Source organism: Moschus berezovskii, chromosome 17 (assembly GCF_049115385.1).
Source record: "Moschus berezovskii isolate FMDL1 chromosome 17, NW_MosBer_1.0, whole genome shotgun sequence".
NCBI classification, from domain to species: domain Eukaryota; kingdom Metazoa; phylum Chordata; class Mammalia; order Artiodactyla; family Moschidae; genus Moschus; species Moschus berezovskii.
In genome coordinates, this window is record NC_142476.1 from 26,339,878 (window position 1) to 26,361,810 (window position 21,933).

Genomic DNA, 21,933 nt, shown 5'->3' on the forward strand with positions numbered 1-21,933 from the left:
ATCATTCACCAGTTGATACATATTTAGAATGATTCTAGTCTTTGGCTCTTATTAAAAGACTGCTGTGAATTTGAGAATGCAGATTGTTATGTGGACATTCATTTTCATACTTAGGAATGGGATTGCTGGGTTTAACTTTTTATAAGAAACTGCCAGACTTTTCTAAAGTGGCTGTAACATATTGCATTCCTCATGAGCAGTTTAAGAGTTTTAGTTACTCCACATCTTCTCCAACACTTGGTATTTTCAGTCTTTTTAATTTTAGCTATTCTAGTGGGTGTATAGTGGTATTTTGTTGTGATTTTAGTTTTATTTTTCCTGATGACTAATGATGTTGAAAATCTTTCCATGTGCTTAGTATATCTTTTTTTGGTGAAACATCTGTTCAGATCTCTTGCTATTTTAAAATCAGGTCATTTGTCCTGTTATAACTGAGTCATAAGAGATATACTATTTTCTGGATATTAGTCCTTTATCATATGTATGTTTTACAGATATTTTCTTCCCGTCTGTACTTTGGCTTTTAATTTTCTTCATGTCTTTTGAAGTATAAATGTTTTAACTTGTGACCAAGTCCAATTTATTCTTTTTCTTTTATACCCTACCTAAAAAAATATTTGCCTAGCCCAGAGTCACAAAGATTTTCCTGTTTTCTTCTAGGTGTTTTAATGATTTTAGCTTTTTCAGTGAGATCTATTACTCATCCTGAGTTAATGTTTGTATATATGGTGTGAGGTAAACCTTTGTTTATATTTTTTCTTTGTGGATATCCCATTATTCTAGCACTGTTTGTTGAAAAGAGTATCCTTGTCCCACGGAATTACTTTGGCACCTTTGTAAAATCAGTTAACTGTATATGCTTGGGTCTATATTTAAACTCTGTATCTTTTTCCCACTGATCTAAATATCCTAAATATCTATCAGTCCATCCATATCAGTCTTGAATTAAGTGATATTAAATCCTGAAATCAGGCAGTGTCTTTCAGCTTTGTTCTTTTTCAAAATTGTTTTGAATATTTTAGATATTTTGCACTTCCATGTAAATTTTGGAATTATATTGTCAATTTCTAAAAAAAAAAAAAAATAGCCTGTGGAGATACTGATTGGGATTATGTTGAAATCTATACATCAGTTTGGAGAGTTTGACTTCTTAATAGTATCAAGTCTTTTAATCCATAAAGATTGTGTCTCTGTACATTTATTTAGTTCTTAACGTTAGCAGTGTTTTGTACTTTGCAGTGTACAGGTCTTGCACATCTCTTGTTAATTTATTCAGAAGTATTTAATATTTTTAATGCTCTTGTAAATTATAGTCTTTCAAATTTTAATTCTCAATTGTCCATGCAGAAATACAACTTTTTCTGATAACTTGAGATCCTTGCTAAATTCACATATGATTTTTAGTAGCTTTTTTGGTAGATTCCATAACATTTCCTACATGGTCAGTCTTGTGATCTGCAAAGAAAGATTTTTCCTTCTTCCTCCAAACTATGTACCTTTTATTTTTTCTTAGAGCAGTAGCTAGGACTTCTTGTATGATGTTGAAAAGAAGTGTGAGATCTTTGTCTCACTCCTAATCTTGTGACAAAAGAAGTTAGCCTTTCCCTGTTAAGTATGATACTAGCTGTGGGTTTTTCATAGATGGTCTATATTCAGTTCCTTTCTATTTCTAGCTTGCTGAGAATTTTCATCATCACAGTTTATTTATTAAATTTTGTCAAATACTTTTTCTGCATTATTGATAATAATTTACTAAAAATATCTGTTGGTAGCAGGACTTTATTTCATTACATTATTATCATTTATTCCATGTAATATTATTTCATAAGTTCAGTTTATTTTATCATTGACCAAACCAAATTGATTAACATATATTGAAGAATTTGGAAACTTTTGTTCTTGGGTACAGACTTCTAAAGCTTGCCAGCATTCTACTCTGTGCTTAATTTAAAATCTTATCATATAACTGCAGTTTTGTTACTTATTTCTCCTCAGTGCTGAGAAACATTTCATAAAATATAGTACTCAAAGGACCATATGTTCAGGGTAGAAGTATTAATAATTTAATAGTTTAGATAAATGGAATCCTAACCACCTGAAGCATGGCTTAGTGAGTATAAGCAGTGAACAAAAGGGAAAAGGAATATTTGATTTGGGGTGAAAAGAGAACTGAAAAATTATGTAAGTGCAGTCAGTAACTAGCATATGCTATCTGTTTATAATAGATGTTTTATTAGATATCATTTAGTTTTTGTTTTAGGAAGGAATATCTTACCTGCCTCAAGAAGGGAGGTGAGGTGTTTAACAATAAGGATCTGGAATAAAACATTTAAAATGTATATAATTTTATGGGGAATTAAATAGATTTGGTGTCTTCAGTAGCTCACTATTATAAACAAACAGTACTTTTGTCTTCTTATTCTTTTTAGTAGAATAAAGTCTCTTCCCTTTGGCTAGTTTTTGGAATTGGCTTTACCGAAAAGTCAGTTTGGGATGCTGCTTTGGTCTGCATGTTTTTTAATTGTGTGTTTATTTATGGCGGTGCTGGGTCTTTGTTGCTCCCCAGGCTCTCTCTAGTTGCGGTGAGTGGGGCTGCTCTTCCTTTCGGTCTGAGGGATGCTCATTCTGGTGGCTTCTCTCGTTGCAGAGCACAGGCTGTAGGGCACGGGCTGCGTAGTTGCAGCACATGGGCTTAGTAATTGTGGTGCACAAGCTTAGTTGTCCTGAGGCATGTGGAATCTTCCCGGACCAGGGATCAAACCCATGTTCCCTGCATTGGCAGGCAGATTCTCAACCACTCGACCAGCAGAAAAGTCCCGATTTGAGTGTTTTTAAAACTTTATATGTTTCTTTATGTTTTCGCTGCACTGGGTCTTTGTTAGTGCTCGGGCTTTTCTCTAGTTGTGAAGAGTAGGGGCTACACTCTGGTTGTAGTGCTCAGGCTTCTCATTGCAGTGGCTTCTCTTGTTGTGGAGCACAGGCCCTAGGGTTCGCAGGCTTCAGTAGTTGCGATTTCCAGGCTTAGCTCGATAATTGTGGCCTTCAGGTTGAGTTGCTCCATGGGATGTGGGATCTTTCCCAGATCAGGGATTGAACCCATGCCTCCTGCATTGACAGGTGGATTCTTTACCACTGAGCTGCAAAGGAAGTCCCTGATTGGAGTGTTTTGAAGCAGTTGTATCCAAATGCTAGTAAATTTAGAATTTGATGCAGAGTCTACCGTGTTTTATATTTTTGCTCTTGCTTTTCGCTAAGCACATGTTCTGTCAATACTTAATTGATATAGGACTTTTATCACCTGAGTTTTATTTTTAGTGATAATTTTTAAAGGGTTTTGTTTTATTTTTTTCGTGGCTGTTAGTCATAGCAGTATGAAAATTCTTATCCTTTGTTCTAGCAATACATTGAAGAGAAAGACTTATTGTCGCCTCAGTTAGCCAGAATGTTTGAAGTGTAATGCCATGTATGCTGTTTATTTGCCATGTATGTATTGCTGTGAAATTATGCAAATCAACTGTAGTTTGCTTTATGATTTTCTGGTGGCTCAGGCAGTAAAGAATCTGCCTGCAATAGGGGAGGCCTGGGTTTGATCCCTGGGTTGGGAAGATCCCCTGGAGGAGGGCATAGCAACCCACTCCATTGTTCTTGCCTGGAGAATCCTGTGGCCAGAGGAGCCTGGCAGGGTCGCAGAGAGTCGGATATGACTGAGTGACTAAGCACACACACACATGCATTGCTCTGAAATTATGCAAACCAACTGTAGTTTGCTTTGTGGTTAACCAAAAGAAAAGGTTGTGGTTTTGTTTCTATCCTTAATGTTGAAACAGGGGGACATAAAGTATTTTTACACCCAGTTCAAAGCTCTCTTATTTGATTATTCTGGTTTTCAGTTGCTAATAATGTTTTTCTTACCTGGATAAACTTAGGGTTTGAGTTTCATATTTAATTTCAGATAAAGGTGATTGTGTATGTGTTTTGCAAAACCCTAAAAATAGTACTATTAAGCTTTCTAAGCAGCCATTTAAAAAGAGCTCTTTACAATCAAATTAACATTTGAATGATCTCTTATGTAGTATCTTTCAAAATACATAAGCAAGTTTTAAAAAATGTTACTTGAGTTACTTCTAAGTGTTTTTTATACGTGTTAAATATAAAACTATAAAGCATTAAAAATATTGTGCATTTTGGTAACATGGTTCTGTTGGAATTAACTGAAAAAGTAGCTAGGAACTTGATATCTCAAAGCCATATGCAAAAGTAATTAGCAATTTCACTAAAATATATATATAATATTAAAATTATAAAGTATTGAATTTAGAATTTGGTAGCTGCACGTGGATTCTAATTATATCAAAGCATTTGTTACCTGGAATCCTTTCCTCAGGAAATAAATCATTGTAGAACACCGAAGTTTTTAAAATAACCTGAAGGATTGCAGGCTGCAAGTCTTTTTGTATTTAGTCTAACTTTTTTGTTTGGGTCTTTCCTTTTGTGTGACCATCTGTGTAGTGTTCCTGACCTTTTTTTTTTTTTTTTGCTGCAAACATGGTAATGAGTTTGGAATCTAGATAATTGTGTTAAGTGAGAGGCAGGAGCATAGAGTTGGACCATTGAGGGTCAGGAATATTTTTGCTGAATTTTTAGAATTGAGAATCATATGGACATACAGGTATAGGAAGAACAAATCATATTCAAGGTACAAAGGATCAGAGTAGTCTTAGAAACTCTGCCATGGTGATATTTCATGAATGCAAGAAGAGTGGAATAGTATTTTCAAACTTCTAAAGGAGAGAAAATATTTTTCAGGCATTTTATAATCATTCGGATTGTTCTTCAGGTGTAAGGCAAGAGCCAGCTTAACCCAGAAATAACAATACTGATGACACTATTTTAAAGTAAACAAAAATAACTTACCTGAGAGCAAAGTCCAGGCACCCAAGAGATAAAAACTCAGGAATGGAAATGTCAAAGAAAAGTGGTGTGCATTGACTCCAGTTAAGTAGAATTCTAACACTAGCAACTGGGGAAGTTATGATTCTAGACAAGACTCTAAATGTTATAAACCTTTTGAAAATATCTTTGTCAAAGCATTTAAAATTTTCTTTCTGATAGATATAAATGTACAGAGAAGTTTTTGAAATAGCTAAAACTAATATTTAGTGTACCGTTATTCAAAATATTAGAGACTTTGGAATTGTATTATTTCTTTGTCAGAACCTCACTAGGAGAAGTTAGAACAGGACACGCCTTGCTTGCCTTCTTCTTGTTGTATGACTTAAGATTCGACATAAATCTCTGCTATACCTGGTGTGGTAGATACAGAAATTTCAAAATGTGGACCCACTTCAAAAATTTTATCCTTTTCCCTCTGTGTCATGAAATTTCTGCAGGCATTATTATATCACAACCACTTTTTTCATCTATGTGGATAATTTGGCCTTTACTGAATTCCTCTGGCTGCATATCTAGATACTGCTTCAGTGACAGAAGTATCAACATTCCATAGTCAACTGTTTCTTTTGTAGTATCTTTTATGTTCAATGTGAATTTCACTTTCAGTGTTTCCACTTTTCATTGCTTTGTTAGCTTTCGTCCTCATTGGTTAATTTCCTCTTTTGATTATCTATTTTTATAAACTGTCATGTAGGATTATCCCTAGGTGACAAGGAGACATAAAGCTTCATGCTTGCTGTTTGAACTAAAAAATACACAGTGATCAATCACTAGTTCCACGTCAAAAGAAGTTATGTGATTGATCGCTGATCACAAGAAGCATCTGGTATTTATGTAGTGATTTATGGATTGAAGAACTGGCACTTCAGTTTGCATTCTGTTCAGTTATTTAAAAATACAATGGTACCTGGAACTTGAACCATATTGCTGAAAGTTTAAATTGTGAATCTCAATTTGTGTGTGTATAGTGAAAACATGCAAAGTGAAAACTGTTTATAATAATATAATCAATAAAAATCCCAAGTTAGGGAAGAGGGTGAGTATATTAATCCTGTTATCCTTATCAGGTAGTCAGTATTATCTAAAGTTGAAATATGTAATACAGTGAATCTAGCTTCTGAGTGTTTCTTATAGTCACATTTTATTAATTTTGGGGGACTCTTAGGGGCAGTCCCCTGGTTAAAGAGAATATAAAGTTTAGCAAGCTTTTCTTGTTTCTCTCCTTTTCTAAGATGTGCAGCCAAGTAATTGGAGATGTTCTGGTCCAATTTCATTGAAGCAACTATTCCACTTAAAGAGCCTACTTCATTGGTTATGGCCACACGTGGAAGGCCAACAAAATCAACTCTCAGACACTTTGGGTGTTAACATATTTCCCTTTAAAGCCTGTCTATTCCTAATGCCCATGTTGTGGTCAGTGCAGCTTCATCTTCTCACTCCACTATTCAGTTTTGGTACTGAAAAGTCTCTTATTTTCAAGCTTCAGTTCAGTTCAGTCGCTCAGTCGTGTCCGACTCTCCGCGACCCCATGAATCACAGCACGCCAGGCCTCCCTGTCCATCACCAACTCCCGGAGTTCACTCAAACTCATGTCCACAGAGTCGGTGATGCCCTCCAGCCATCTCATTCTCCGTCGTCCCCTTCTCCTCCCGCCCCCAACCTTTCCTAGCATCAGAGTCTTTTCCAGTGAGTCAACTCGTCGCATGAGGTGGCCAAAGTATTGGAGTTTCAGCTTCAGCATCAGTCCTTCCAATGAACATCCAGGACTGATCTCCTTTAGAATGGACTGGTTGGATCTCCTTGCAGTATAAGGGACTCTCAAGAGTCTTCTCCAACACCACAGTTCAAAAGCTTAGCTATGTATTAAAAATAATTTTTAAAAATATACAGCATTTCACTGTGTAGTAGACAAGAGGGAGGATTCTTGCGTGTGCTTCATTATCATACGCTGTCATAGTTGTTCATCCAAAAAAAAATCTACTCAATAGTATGCCAAGCTATAAAATGCCTATTAGTTGAGTCATTGTGTTGTACACCCGAAACTTACATAATTTTGTACATCAACCTGTTTCAATAAAAAGTACCTATTAATAAATATTAAGAAATATATGAGACCTGGGTGGAAACTGAATTCATAAAAGATTTGAACTAGTATATTGATTGATATAGTAGTCCTAGATGGGAAGATTCAGTTGGTAAAAAATATCAATTCTCCCCAATTTAGACTCTTTCAATTAAAATTTCAATGGAATTTTAAGGAAATTTTAAAGTTATCCAGAAGAGTAAACTTGAAAAATTCATTAAGAAAATTTAGAACAAAATAACTGGGGGGAGTGAATTGCTTAACCAAGTAGCAAGGCATGTTGCAAAGACTGATTAAGACAATGGTTTTGAAGCAGGAAGTAGGTTTGTAAAACAGTTAGGTCTGTAGGGCAATGGGAGTAGGAACTAAGTCTGTAGAACAAAGTTGCTGCTGCTGCTAAGTCGCTTCAGTCATGTCTGACTCTGTGCGACCCCATAGACAGCAGCCCACCAGGCTCCTCCATCCCTGGGATTCTCCAGGCAAGAACACTGGAGTGGGTTGCCATTTCCTTCTCCAATGCATGAGAGTGAAAAGTGAAAGTGAAGGCACTCAGTCGTGTCCGACTCTTCGCGACCCCATGGACTGCAGCCTACCAGGCTCCTCCGTCCATGGGGTTTTTCAGGCAAGAGTACTGGAGTGGGTTGCCATTGCCTTCTCCGGTAGAACAAAGTAGAGTTTATGAAAATGTGTGTTCATGTAGACACTTTATAAGCTATATTTCAAACAGTTAGGGAAAGGGTGAATTGTTTAAAAAGTGGTATTTAGGAAATTGGCTATTTGGGGGAGCAAATACAAGTACATTCCCACTTCACATCATAAGCAAAATTAGATTCCAGATGGACGTATAAAAAATAAAATTATAAGAGTGCTGTTTTCAGAGACCCAAGATAGCCTTGTTGACTAATAGATTTAACTACATATTTAAAGATTAAAGTAAAAAGTACCATAATCAAAGTTAAAAGCCAAAGGAAAGATAGGAGAAAAAATGTTTACTATACATAACAATGTATAAGGAGTCAGACAACCAATAGAAAATAAACAAAGGGTATCAATAGACATTTCTAAAAAGAAGTAGCAGTGGCTAATGCCAAAAGATATTTATCCTCATTTGTAATGAAACTTGAGATACCATTTTTTATCCGGGAGATTGGCAAACTGTTGATCATTGCCTGAGAGTGTTGTTAAGCGTGTATATCTTTGTCTTCAGTTTGATAGTAGCTAGCAAAAATGAAGGGGCTTCCCTGGTACCTCAGCTGGTAAGGAATCTGCCTGCAATGCAGGAGACCCCGGAACGATTTCCTGGGTCAGGAAGATCCCCTGGAAGAGGGATAGGCTACCCACTCTAGTGTTCTTGGGCTTCTCTGGTGGCTCAGACAGTAAAGAATCTGCCTGCAATGTGGGAGACCTGGGTTCAGTCCCTGGGTTGGGAAGATCCCATGGAGGAGGGAATGGCAACCCACACTGGTATTCTTGCCTGGAGAATCCCCATGTACAGAGGAGCCTAGCGGGCTGCAGTCCATGGGGTTGAAAAGAGTTGGATAAGCACAGCACAGAAAAAATGAAATATCCATACCTTTGACCCACTGGGTCTGGTTTTAGAGATTTAATCCATAGAATACAAGCATGTGTACAAGAGATATGGACATATAGCTGTTTATTGAAGCATTGTTTGTTCAGCAAAAATTGAGTTCAGCCTACATGTTCATCAGTACCCATACTTTGGAATACCGTGAGGAGCAGGTCCTATGAAGTGTGTGGGCTCTGGAATCAGGTTGCCACGTTTGCATTCTGGATTTGTCATTTACTGGTTGCATGGCGTTGGCTTACTTAATTTCTCCGGCCCTCAGTTTTCTCATCTATAAAACAGAAATAATGGAATTTGGTTCAGAGGGTTATGTGATAAATTAAATAAACTAAAATATATAGAACAGTACTTAGAACATAAGTACTCAATAATATTAGTTAATATTAAACTATCACTATGCAGTTATTAAAAAGAATAAAATACATCTGTAGAATTGCAGCATGAAAAACCCCAGAGTGATTTAAGTGAACACATTGTAGGACAGTGTGTGCCATATGGCATGAGTACCTGTTTGTAAATGAAATTTTTAAATGATGTATGTGCATGTATTTCTATGTATGTGGATAGGTCTGGAACGATAAATGCCAGTTGTAACAGCAGTTATCTCTCTGGGAAGTGAGATTGGGTGGAGGGGAAACGGATTGTTATTAGAGTTTTCAGGAAATATTTTCTTGTAGTTTACAAGTACATAGTTATAGCTAAAAAGTTTTCTTTTAAGGTTTCATGGACTGTAAGAATAGTAAAACTTTTGATTAATTTTTGTTAAAAAAAGATCTGAAAAGTTACGTTCTCTAAAAGATGTACACTTTCCTTAGTGACTCACTAAGACTTTCCTTGCAGGAACATGCTTACCCAGCAGATGAACTCATGCCTTTGACCTGCAGAGGTCGGGTTAGAGGCCAGGAGCCAAGTCGGGGTGATGTTGATGATGCCTTGGGAAAGTGAGTATTAACAAAGGGCATAACATGGCATCTCAAAGTTCTCAAGTCTTAAGGCATCTTAGAGGCAGTGTATAATTGTGTATCTGGGAATTGGTTAAATTTCAAAGACTGCATTAAGTATTACATTAAAGTCCTTTATTCCTTTCTGTTATCTTTTGTACAATATTAATCTGTTTACCTCTTAGATCAGTGAAAAGTTGAGTCGTTTGTTAAGATGAATGTGACTTTTAGAACGTGTATAGTCGTTGACACTTATAAGGTGTTAATGCATTAATATTTATTTGCTTTTAAAAGAGCTAATGAATATTTCTGTTCACTTTGAAAGATTTGTAGTTATGCCTAATGTGAATGTGATGTTAAGGCTTTTCAGGTTCTTTTCAGTGTTTTATAGGTTACATGGTACTGTAGATGCATGAAAGTACTAGTTAATGGAATAGCGGAAACTGCCGGGGTCAGTCAGTAGGATGCAGGACGTCTTATATGTTCATGGATACAAATATTCAGAATTCTAATGTTTTGTATGTCATTATACTTGTTTCATAGATTTTCCCTGACACTGATTGATTCTTTGGACACTCTTGTGGTAGGTTTGATTCTTCTTGAATTATTTTATGAATTTCATAATATGTGTGCTCAAGTACTATGAATATAATTGTAGTACAGTAAGTCTGAAATAGAAGCTTTCAGAATTTAAGATAATTTGATCTTTGCTTCAAAATAAATCTTTCATACTATTGAGTTGATAATGTCATGTGAATGTCAAGTGGAATTATGTAGAATCATGGAGATACTCAAAATGTATAGGTATGTTAGCTTACATGATGGCCCCTTAATCAGAAAAGTTGTTTCCTTTTGGACAAGTAGATTGAAGCTATTGGAAGAAAGTAATTCTAAAAAATGCTCTTGATATTCTTGTTCCAGAAAGACATGCTGCAGTGATACTGAAATTGTTAAATTAAAATTTTTATATATTAGGTCCATTAAAAATTTACTTCTTTCTCAAAAGTGATTTTTAATACCAAGTGATCACTACTTGGCACTCCTTTTAAACCTGATGGGAGGCAAAGTTATTTAAATTAATTTTCACTGGGGGTGGTTTGTGATGGCAGAGGGGAATGGCTCAGTTCCAGCTGTCATGATTTCTGAATGTAATATCTTTCTAGTTTTTTTACTCTCAGATCATTTATGGTATAAAAATAGGCTTGTTTCAGAATTTTCCTTAAGGCATAATTCTCGAAGTTGAATTAACGTCTAAAGTGTTGATTAATATTTTTAAAAACAACAAAAAATCTTTGTGGTGGCAGAAAATTTTCAGAGCCGGGCTTTTCTTCCCAGTACTGTTTCTATATTTTTATTTTACTGGGTGATTATTTTCTCTTTTTCTTTTCTTTTTTAATCAGAGACTCTCAACTATATCAGCACCTTAGGAATATTACTTACGAAGTTTAAAAAAATATCCTTCTCTCCCAAGTTATTCTGATTTAATTTTCCTGAAGTGGGACCCGGCATTATTATGTATTTCTCTAAAGCCTCTCTTTGTTTATAAAATTTAGCCATAGTTGAGACATTTTTGTTGAGAAGCCCATGATTGTTTAGACCTTTTTAGCTGTATCAGAATTTTGAAAGGTGTGATTTCATTTTTCAGAATGTGAACCATATTATAAAGACTATGAGAGAGACCATTGTGTACCTTACTTTTGGTTTAGTAGTCCTGTGTGTTCTGTTGTGATAGGAGAAGAGAGAAAGATAAATAGGTATCCCCAGAGACACAAATTGTCACCCTGGGAGAAGCTAAGTGGTGTTATTTATTTATAAGTGTAGCTGGATGATCAGAGGAAGCAATGGCAAGCCACTCCAGTACTCTTGCCTAGAAAATCGCATGGAGAGAGGAGCCTGGTAGGTTGCAGTCCGTGGGGTCGCTACTAGTTGGACACGACTGAGCAACTTCACTTTCACTTTTCACTTGCACACATTGGAGAAGGAAATGGCAACCCACTCCAGTGTTCTTGCCTGGAGAATCCCAGGGACGGCGGAGCCTGGTGGGCTTCCGTCTATGGGGTCGCACAGAGTCGGACACGACTGAAGCGACTTAGCAGCAGCAGCAGCTGGATGATACACCTAATGTCTGTCTTGATACAGGGGAGTGGGTGAGGGGCAGTAGCTGTGTATTAGGAAAGACCATAGGTGGATGTACTCGCATTCTGTCATCTTGGCTTTATCTTTATATACTGGAAGCTCTCCATCATCTCTCTCTAAGCTCTTACTGATTTTTATGAGCCTCGACCTCAGATATTCTATGTGTTTTAAAAATTTTTATCAGAAATGAAGGAGAAAATGTGTTTCTAGGCTGCATAACTTCCCTATATTTAGAAATCTACTGGTCTCTAATTGAGCAGCCATTATTATAAATAGGTTCTGTTCCTCTCTGAAATTAAACCACTTTGGCAGTGGGTCTCAAAATGTGATTCCAGCACTACCAGCATCAGCATCACCTGGCAACTGGTTAGAGATGCAAATTGTAGAGCCTCATCCCAGGCCTGTTGAATCAGAAAGTCTGGGTGTAATGCCCAGGAGTGTTTTTTTTTTTTTTTAAAGCTTCCAGATGATTCTAATATATGCTAAAGTTTGAGAACCACGTGTAATGATGCAGTGCTTTTTAGACTTGTTCGCTACAAATCACCTGGGGATCTGCTAAAATAAAATGCAGATTGTGATGGAGCAGGTTGAAGGCAGGCCCAAGGAGATGTTTTTCTAACAAACTGCCACTTGGTGGTGCTGTTGCTGCTGGTCAGCAGACCACCCTTAAGAGTGCTGTTTGCTGTAACCTGAGTTCTTGCTCCTTGTGGCAAGGAGTACCAGGAAGTGTTCATATAGTATTAATATGTGACGTTGGCCAAATTATTTAGCTTCTCTGGACCCCTGTTTTCACTTCAGGAGGGCCTAGATTGGATATCTAAGATACCTGTTAATATCTACTTAAACAGAAGAATTAAATTAGTTTGAAAATTTTTCCTACATTTAGAAGGAATGTTGTACATTTTATCAGTACAAGTATTTAATATTTCTAATTTACTCTGTGATCATTTTTTGATTTGTGGTTTCTTTATTTGAAAATATTAGAGGACATATCACTTGTGACAGGATGCAACCTTATTGTTTTTATTTTGGTCATACCATAATATGTTAAGTAGAACTTCTATTGTCACAGAGTTTGATCTTTCAATTTAAACTCTTGTTCATAATTCTAGGAAATCAAACACTGAAACTTTAAATTTACTACTAACGTCAACGTTACCATGAAATCTACAGAGAGAAAGATACTGAACAAATTAAAGGGGGGAAGGGAAGAGGCCTGAATTTGTTCTTTGTAATCAGTTAGGAGCTTAAGAAACCTGTCAACTAATGGAGCTGTTAGAATGGATTTTAGCTAATTATGGACAAAACTCTCATTTTTATTCTTCTTTGAAACAGATAGCATAGGTACTATTCTTGGGAGAAATTCTCAGGAGATAGACTTTGAAAGAATAAGGTGAACAGAATTATATTAAAAAGATGTGTGTGTGTGTGAGGAGTGAGTAGAACAGTTGTGTCTCCCAGAAGTGATACAGGTCTTTGTACATTCACATTTGTGGCTTCAGAATTTACATGGAGTTTGAGACTGAGAAAGAAAAGCACTCAATTTAAAATCAGGTTTTATATTATATTCAAGGCTTACCCTAAATTTTACTTAAATTTTAGTCAGACTCTTATATTTTATGCCTAACTTAGAATTTTTTAAATTTTTGTTTCCTTTTGGCTGTGCTAGGTCTTCATTGCTGTGCACGAGCTTTCTCTGCTTTAGTTGCAGCGAGTTGGGGCTGCTCTTTTTTGTGGGGCACAGACTTCTGGTTGCTGTGCCTTCTCTTATTGCAGAGTGCAGACTTTAAGTGCTTGGGCTTCAGCAGTTGGGAAAACAGCTGATTAGTTGTGGCTCCCAGACAGTAGAGCACTGGCTCTAGTGCAGTAGTTGGGGTGCATCGATTTAGTTGGGGTGCATCAATTAGTTAGTAGTTGGGGTGCATCAATTTAGTTGCTCCTTGGCATGTGGGATCTTCCCAGACCAGCGATCAACCCTACATTCGCAGGCAGATTCTTAACCTCTGGACCACCAAGGAAGTCCCTAGATTAGGATTTTTAGTGAAATATCAGATCAGATGAGAAAGCACTATAAAATATTATCAAACGAAAAGTTTAAACAGTCAGGTAAAGGAAATCTACCTTTAATGGACCTGAGATCTAAATAACATCTACTTGTGCAACCTTAATTTAGACTGAAAAATTGACACAACCTTTGTAATGACGGTGACCCTCTTCTGGAGCTCATTGCAAGTATCCAGAGTTCTTAGAGTTCTTAAGAGTGCTGTTTGCTGTAACCTGAGTTCTTGCTCCTTGTGGCAAGGAGTACCAGGAAGTGATCATCCAGTATTAATATGTGATGTTGGCCAAATTATTTAGCTTCTCAGGAATATAGACCCTTCGTCAGGATTATAGACCCTTCTCAGGATTATAGACCCTTCGTCAGTAGAGCACCTTCTTCTTCAGGATTATAGACCCTCATGGTAATAATGGTAATAATAGATAGTAATGGTATCAAGCACTTGCTAAGTCGGTGCTCTACTAAAAATACTGTACATGCATTACCTCATTTAGGAAAACAAACCTCTGAGGATAGGTATTTCCTCTTTTTGGAGGTGAAAGAACGGGCTCAGAGATGAGACTGAGGAACCAGAATTCAAATCAGATCTTGTTCTTTAGCGCAGCATTGCACTGCCTCCTCAGTTGGGGGCCTTGCCGTCCGTGGGGTGAAGATGGCAAGCATTGTATGGTTTAGGATCAATTGATCATTCCCTGGAGGTTGTGCTTTTTTCTGAGACTAAGCAAGTTTTAAAACAACATTTGATGAATAGGGTGGGTTTTGTTTTGTTTGGGAACCAAATCCCAGTAGAGTTCACCTCTCGCAGCTCTAGGTCGTGGGTTATACACACCAGCTAACAGTTCTGATGATGATTGTTTTAAAGTCCTAATGATATTTCAGTATGTCTTAAAAAAAAGTGCATAAAGATTCCTTGCAATATAAATAGGCATTTAATCTTTTTCAGTTTTAGATAGTATCATATTTTTATAATATGCTTAAAGGAAACATTTTTTTCTCTGTTATTTTTTAGAATCTTAAGGTATTAACTTGCTATTACTAGCTCATTCTGAGGATATTTCTCTATGTCTTGGTTGAAAATAACTTTACTTTCAATAATTTTCTTCTCCTAGGTATTAAATAAAACTAAAGAATTTGAAGATGCAGTGAGAAAAGTTTTAAGAGATGTTAACTTAGATAATGATGTAGTTGTATCAGTCTTTGAAACAAACATCAGAGTTCTTGGGTAAGTATGTGAGATACTAAAGTCTAATTTTAGTAACAGAAGAATAAGGGCATACTCTTTATTTCTTGGTGGTAGTAAAGCAAGAAATTTCTTATGTTTAAAAACTAAAAGGTGGGATAGTGTAAAACACAGAGACTGCAGAAGGACCCTGCAGTATGTGCGGCACAGACAGCAACAAGCTTTGGGACCCGCTGTAGACTCAAAGGTGCAGACTCAAGTCAGAGGTGATCCTTGCATGTTGTTAAGAAAGGACTGACAATAGGTCAGGTATTTGCATATTAGCTACATCACAGTTTTTTTCCCAGCTTATCTGTTTTACTAACCTTCAGTTCAGTTCAGTCGCTCAGTCGTGTCCGACTCTTTGTGACCCCATGAATCACAGCACGCCAGGCCTCCCTGTCCGTCACCAACTCCCGGAGTTCACTCAAACTCATGTCCATCGAGTCGGTGATGCCATCCAGCCATCTCATTCTCTGTCGTCCCCTTCTCCTCCCGCCCCCAACCTTTCCCAGCATCAGAGTCTTTTCCAGTGAGTCAGCTCGTCGCATGAGGTGGCCAAAGTGTTGCAGTTTCAGCTTTAGCATCAGTCCTTCCAGTGAACACCCAGGATCGATCTCCTCTAGAATGGACTGGTTGGATCTCCTTGCAGTACAAGGGATTCTCAAGAGTCTTCTCCAACACCACAGTTCAAAAGCATCAATTCTTCGGCGCTCAGCTTTCTTCACAGTCCAACTCTCATATCCATACATGATGACGGGAAAAACCATAGCCTTGACTAGACGGATCTTTACTAACCTTAGCACTTCCTCAAACCAAACTGAATTTATAGGATTACCTTTGAACTAACAGTTTGAAATATCCTTGGAACACAAGAGTGCAGGATTTATTAAGTCACGTTTCAACATTATTACATTTTTTACATTTAATGGTTATTTTTGTGTTACTGTAACTCATTTCCTTTTGTCACATAGGCAAAGTGAGCCTATTCATTAGTTATATTTAAAAACTAGTTTTTAGCTTTTCACAGAGTTTATTAATCTATTACATTTAATAGAGAGTGGGGAATTTTTGTTAATGTTAACTAAAAGTCAGAGATTTCCTGGTGCTATAATTAAATTTAAAATTTAAAATCAGTGTGTTAAACTTATTAAGATAAATGATTTCTAGGTTGTTTTTGAGAGTTGGACTGTGAAGAAGGCTGATTGCCGAAGAATTGATGCTTTTGAACTGTGGTGTTGGAGAAGACTCTTGAGAGTCCCTTGTACTGCAAGGAGATCCAACCAGTCCATTCTAAAGGAGATCAATCCTGGGTGTTCATTGGAAGGACTAATGCTAAAGCTGAAACTGCAATACTTTGGCCACCTCATGCGACGAGTTGACTCACTGGAAAAGACTCTGATGCTAGGAAAGGTTGGGGGCGGGAGGAGAAGGGGACGACGGAGAATGAGATGGCTGGATGGCATCACCGACTCTGTGGACATGAGTTTGAGTGAACTCCGGGAGTTGGTGATCGACAGGGAGGCCTGGCGTGCTGTGATTTATGGGGTCGCGGAGAGTCGGACATGACTGAGCGACTGAACTGAACTGAACAGTATTTAAGAATGCCAAACCCTTTTGTTGTTGTTGTTTAGTTGCTCAGACGTGTCTGACACTTTTGCAACCCCATGAACTGTAGCCCACCAGTCTCCTCTCTCCATGGGATTTTCCAGGCAGGAATACTGGAGTGGGTTGCCATTCCCTTCTCCAGGGGCCAAACCTTTTACAACAGTTAAAACATTTGATTCTTTTTTTTTTTTTCATACTGGCCACGGTTTAATAATGGTTTTTATAATGGTTTGCCACAAACTCAGTAGCCAGAGTTAGGTAAGAAATTGTCTTTTTCTGTGATTGTTCCTTCAGTTCAGTTCAGTCGCTCAGTCATGTCCGACTCTTTGCGACCCCATGAATCACAGCACGCCAGGCCTCCCTGTCCATCACCAACTCCCGGATTTTACTCATACTCATGTCCATCGAGTCGGTGATGCCATCCAGCCATCTCATTCTCTGTCGTCCCCGTCTCCACCCACCCCCAATCCCTCCCAGCAGCAGACTCTTTTCCAGTGAGTTTACTCGGCGCATGAGGTGGCCAAAGTATTGGAGTTTCAGCTTATGTACTCTAAATTGTTGGTAGCAAGAGACCCACATCTGTTTAGGTGCTGATGTGTAAAGTATGTGTACAATGTGACTGATGTTTCATCTCTTTGGTTGTAGGGGTCTCTTGGGCGGACACTCACTGGCAATCATGCTGAAAGAAAAAGGCGAGTACATGCAGTGGTACAATGATGAACTTCTCCAAATGGCAAAGCAATTGGGTTATAAACTTTTACCAGCTTTCAATACTACCAGTGGCCTTCCTTATCCAAGAGTAAGTAATTCTGAAAAATGTGGCAGCCTTTGTATACTTCTTTGCTGTTTTGAAAGAATCAATTTTTGTGATCCAGCCATTGTTCCTTACTTGCTTGAGGCTGGAAAAAAAGATTGCTTCAAGCTCTATAACAAATTTATTTGAACATTTTGGTCAATTTGCATTTGAATGGTGTGAGAATTTAGATTCGTTAAAACTTTTTGTGTCATTGCATAAGGTTATGCTGCAGAAGGAAGAAACAAATGCCAGACTAGAATTTGGGCTCAGAATTATTTGTGCAGACGATGTGGTGGAAGCAGTAGAGTAGGTGTTCAGTCTCCAGAGGAGAGGATATTGAGAGAATGCAGGACAGAGGGGAATGAGGAAGAAGTACAGCAGTGAAAAGGAGATTGTTCGGAGACTTAGGAGGAGAACCACGACGTGGCGTATGGTGCTAAAAATACTAAGAAAAGCGTTTCAGACGGAGATGTTCCAGCAAACATTAGGGTAACTAGGGGTAAACAGAGCCTTGAAGGATGTAATGTGGCAAGATAAAGGGGAAGAAGGATTCAACGCAGGTGAAAGAATAGGGACATTCATTTTAAGATTTCCTTCATGATAGTAGTTAAGGCGAGTTGGCAGCACAAGCACAGTCAATTGAGGGAGTTTTTATTATTATTATTTATTTATTTGGCTGCGTTGGTCTTTCATTGCAGTCCATGGGCTCTTCGGTGTGGCAGGTTGGCTTCTCTCTAGTTGTGGCAGGCGGACTCAGTAGTTTCAGCTTGCAGGCTTAGTTGCCCCACAGCATGGTTTCTTCAACCACGGATTGAACCCTTGTTCCCTGCATTGCAGTTGCAAGGTCGATTCTTAACCACTGGACCACCAGGGAAGTCCTAGGAGTTATCCCCACCCCCGCCCGTCCAAAAAAATTTTATATTTAAGGCAGAGGGAGAGGAACTATTGAAGATGGGAAGAACTCTCTCCTGATATATTTCATTCTTTATTATTAGCAACAGTATTACTCTTTCCTTCTTACCTGAGCCAGACGCCTCAGCCATTACCAAGCTCTGTTAATTTTATTTCTTACCGTTGCTTTATTGTTGAAACTAATATAATTGTATTCATAAACTACTGCAAATGTATATTTTACTCTTTTCTCTTTAGTTTTTGCTTCAGAGACTTAAAAATTAATCTTACTAAAGCTTGATTTTTATCGAATTGCCCTCAGAAATTTACTGAGTCTGCCTTTTGCACTGAATGTCCTTTAACTTCCAGGTTTCTTTCTGGTTTGGTAATCAACTTTCTTTCTGAGGTTCTTTCATACCCGTACCCCAGTGAAATGCATGTTCTATTTCAGACAAAATAATCTGTTTGTGTTTTTCAAAACACCTAGGGAGTTTTTGGTTTTGTTTTTCATTTCCAAACCTTTAGGCTTACCATAATAACTTCTCTAACAATATAAATAAGACTCATTTCCTCTATCAAGAAATCTCTGGAGATCCAGCGTGATATTATGTTTTTCAAACTGGACGTCGCAGCCCATTCGTTTACCCATTGATTTAGTGGATCGTGAAAACATCTTTTTTATTGTTTTTGTTTAAGAAACAGACTAGTATTAAATTTTGTATTTAAATTTCTATCTAGTCTGTGATATTTTTAAATAGCTCGTCTGTGAATGTCCTTATATACATCTTTTTTACTTATTTCTTCCTAAGGATAAATTACTAGAAGAAAAAACAAAAAAGCCATAAAATAGGTAACGGTTTTTAACGTTTTATGTACTTATTGACCAGTTGCTCTTCAGAAAGGTTCTACTTTACACTTCATATGTTATGTAAATGTGCATGGGTCATGCTACTGCCCACACTGTGTATTATCTCTCTTCAGCCAATTTGTGCTTCCCTGATTGCTCAGCTGGTAAAGAATCCGCCCGCAGTGCAGGAGACCTGGGTTCCATCCCTGGGTTGAGAAGATCCCCTGGAGAAGGGCATGGCAACCCACTCCAGTATTCTTGACTGAAGAATTTCATGGACTGTATAGTCCCTGGGGTTGCAAAGAGCCAGACACGACTTTAAGTTTCACTTTTAGCCAATTTAATGAGGAAAAAATGGAAACATTCTAATTTGAAATTTCTTTTGCTTGTGTGGTTTAAAATTTGAAATCTCTCTGCTTATTAGGGTGGCTTAAACTTTCTTATTAATCTCTGTTTCCTTAGCATATTAAAATTGAAATCAAAATTATTTTAAACCATTAAATGTTTAGTTAATTGAATTTACTTTTAGTAAATAGCTTTTATTATAAATGGAGGTGCTGGATTTTGAAGAATCTAGCAGTTCTTCACTTTTGTCATAACATGAGAAGCAGATAAGAAATTGAAACAGAAGCTACTAAGGTCATTATCAATTAAAATGGACGGTCATATTACTTACTTATCCTCAGAAGTATCAATATAATTTTTAAAATTATTTTTTTAGAAGAGGACTACAGGTAGAAAATAACTACCTTCCCATTCTTCTTAAATATACTTAGTAAATACTGCTTTTGCTCATGAAAATTGGTACAATCAACCTCTCTTGGATATGAATACATAATTGATAATATTTGCAACAATGCTTTCAACACAGAAATATTTGCTGGACAGAAATGCTCTTGAGCAGTTAATGGTTATTTTTTTATACCCACATAAAACCCTAGAGCTCATTTCTGGTCAGCTTGGTTCAAGTTTATATTGTGGTGTTATTTGGCTGGTTGAAACATTTTTCTTTGTGTTATTTGTTAGTTTGTCAGCAAGGTAACATACTCTATATTTCAGAATTTTAAAACCTGTGAATAAAATTTTAATCTTCTTTTAAATATATAATATAGTTCGTTTTTTCTCTATGAAAGACTAATACTAATACTTTTTCACAGATTCTCAGTTAAACTTCAGTTTGTTTTAGGACTGGAATAGTTTCCTAATTTGGTACTGACTAGTTCAACCTGTCCAGAGAACATGATTGTTATAGCAGGTGTTTGTTTTGTATAATTATTATATTGATACTGAATTTTGGTATCCTTGAAGAAGAAGTTAAGTGAATACTTACTTATCCCATGAATAGTATGTGCTTAGAATGTACTTCCCTAGATGCTAATTGGAAAGTCACAAAGATCAGCAGATAAAATTTCGGTGTTATTTTGTCAGTTATTCTCATGATTTGATTAGAGTCTCAATTGAAAAATGGTTTCTTATCCAGAAATCATTGTCTCTTGATAATCACTAATGATAATCTTCTGATTTTATTTAGATCAATTTGAAGTTTGGTATCAGAAAACCAGAAGCTCGGACAGGTACTGAGACTGATACCTGTACGGCTTGTGCAGGCACCTTGATCCTTGAGTTTGCTGCTCTCAGTCGATTCACAGGAGCAACGATATTTGAGGTTTGCTTTTAATAGTTTGGTCTCCTGGGTATTGGGCATAAATAACTACTTTATAGCTTTTCTTCACTGATCAAGTATTAAGAGAATCAATTGGAGGATTTCTGTTATCTTAGTGAACATTTTGTCTAAATTTCAGCACATAGTTTTTAATTGTCAAAAGCACAATTAAGTACAACTTTGCATTTTGCTCACAAATTGTTAACTTTTTAGTTTTAATCTTAGAAAATGCCCTAGCTGTATTACTTATATGAAATTTGATGTCATAGATGTCTTGTATGAAATACTGTGTTGCTTTGTTTTATTGTTAGACTTCTGTGTGGTCTATTGCATTTCTGAAAACTTCACTGATCTTCTAAGGCATAGTGAAATTTTTGCACTTTCCTTCATTGAGAGTCTTATCTGTAAGTTTGTTTACTTCAGTGGAAATATCATTCATTAATCAAAGAATTAATATCCTCCAAATAGTTTGTTGTGAGCTAGCTATGCCTCACAGTTTTTTATTTTAGCTAATTGTTTAGCCATGTCATTGGAGTGCAATAGTAACAGCCTATGTTTAAACGTATGACTTAGAATTATTTCAAATTCAGCAAATGGTGCACATAGAATGAGCAGAAATAGGAACTGTGTAATACTAGCATTTAGAGACATTGGGTCTGAGTATACATAAAACAAGTTTAATGGTCTTTGTGTGGATGTATGTTCAAAGTATCTTAAAAACAGGTTAATCTTATTTTGTTTAATTTTTATTCTTTAACTTGCTGGCTAATATGTTTCCTTCATTTAAAAAAAATGTCATTCTTTACATCCTTTCTAATTTAATTTGACCTATAAACTCTGAGATGCATTTACACTTGAGGAAAGTGAAGCTCAAAGCTGCTTAACTAGTGGGTGAAGGAGTAGAACCAGAATTAGAATCCATGACTTTCTGAATTTAAAGCCCAGCCTCTTTCCACTGGGTTATTTTATATTTTAAAACCATGCTTTTTCTTTAACTTCTTGAATGTGATTTATTATGGAAGAAGCAATCTCATGCAGTTGACAGAGACTCAAACTAATACACATCTGGTAAACTACAGTCTGAGGCCAAATCAAGCCACTGCTTGTTTTTCTAAACAAAGTTTTATTGTAACAGAGCCAGCTCATTTATTG

At 36.8% G+C, this 21,933-nt stretch overlaps 1 protein-coding gene across 2 annotated transcripts in view; it reads left to right on the top strand.

Annotated features, from left to right (window-relative positions):
* Positions 1-21,933, top strand: part of EDEM3 (ER degradation enhancing alpha-mannosidase like protein 3) — a 68,873-nt gene that overhangs the window by 13,377 nt on the left and 33,563 nt on the right. For both annotated transcript variants that reach the window (XM_055419110.2, XM_055419111.2), the window contains exons 3-7: positions 9,462-9,562; positions 10,106-10,145; positions 14,867-14,979; positions 17,230-17,383; positions 20,650-20,784. In XM_055419110.2, the coding sequence (XP_055275085.1) occupies positions 9,462-9,562; positions 10,106-10,145; positions 14,867-14,979; positions 17,230-17,383; positions 20,650-20,784 (543 nt within the window). The remainder of the gene's footprint in view (positions 1-9,461; positions 9,563-10,105; positions 10,146-14,866; positions 14,980-17,229; positions 17,384-20,649; positions 20,785-21,933) is intronic.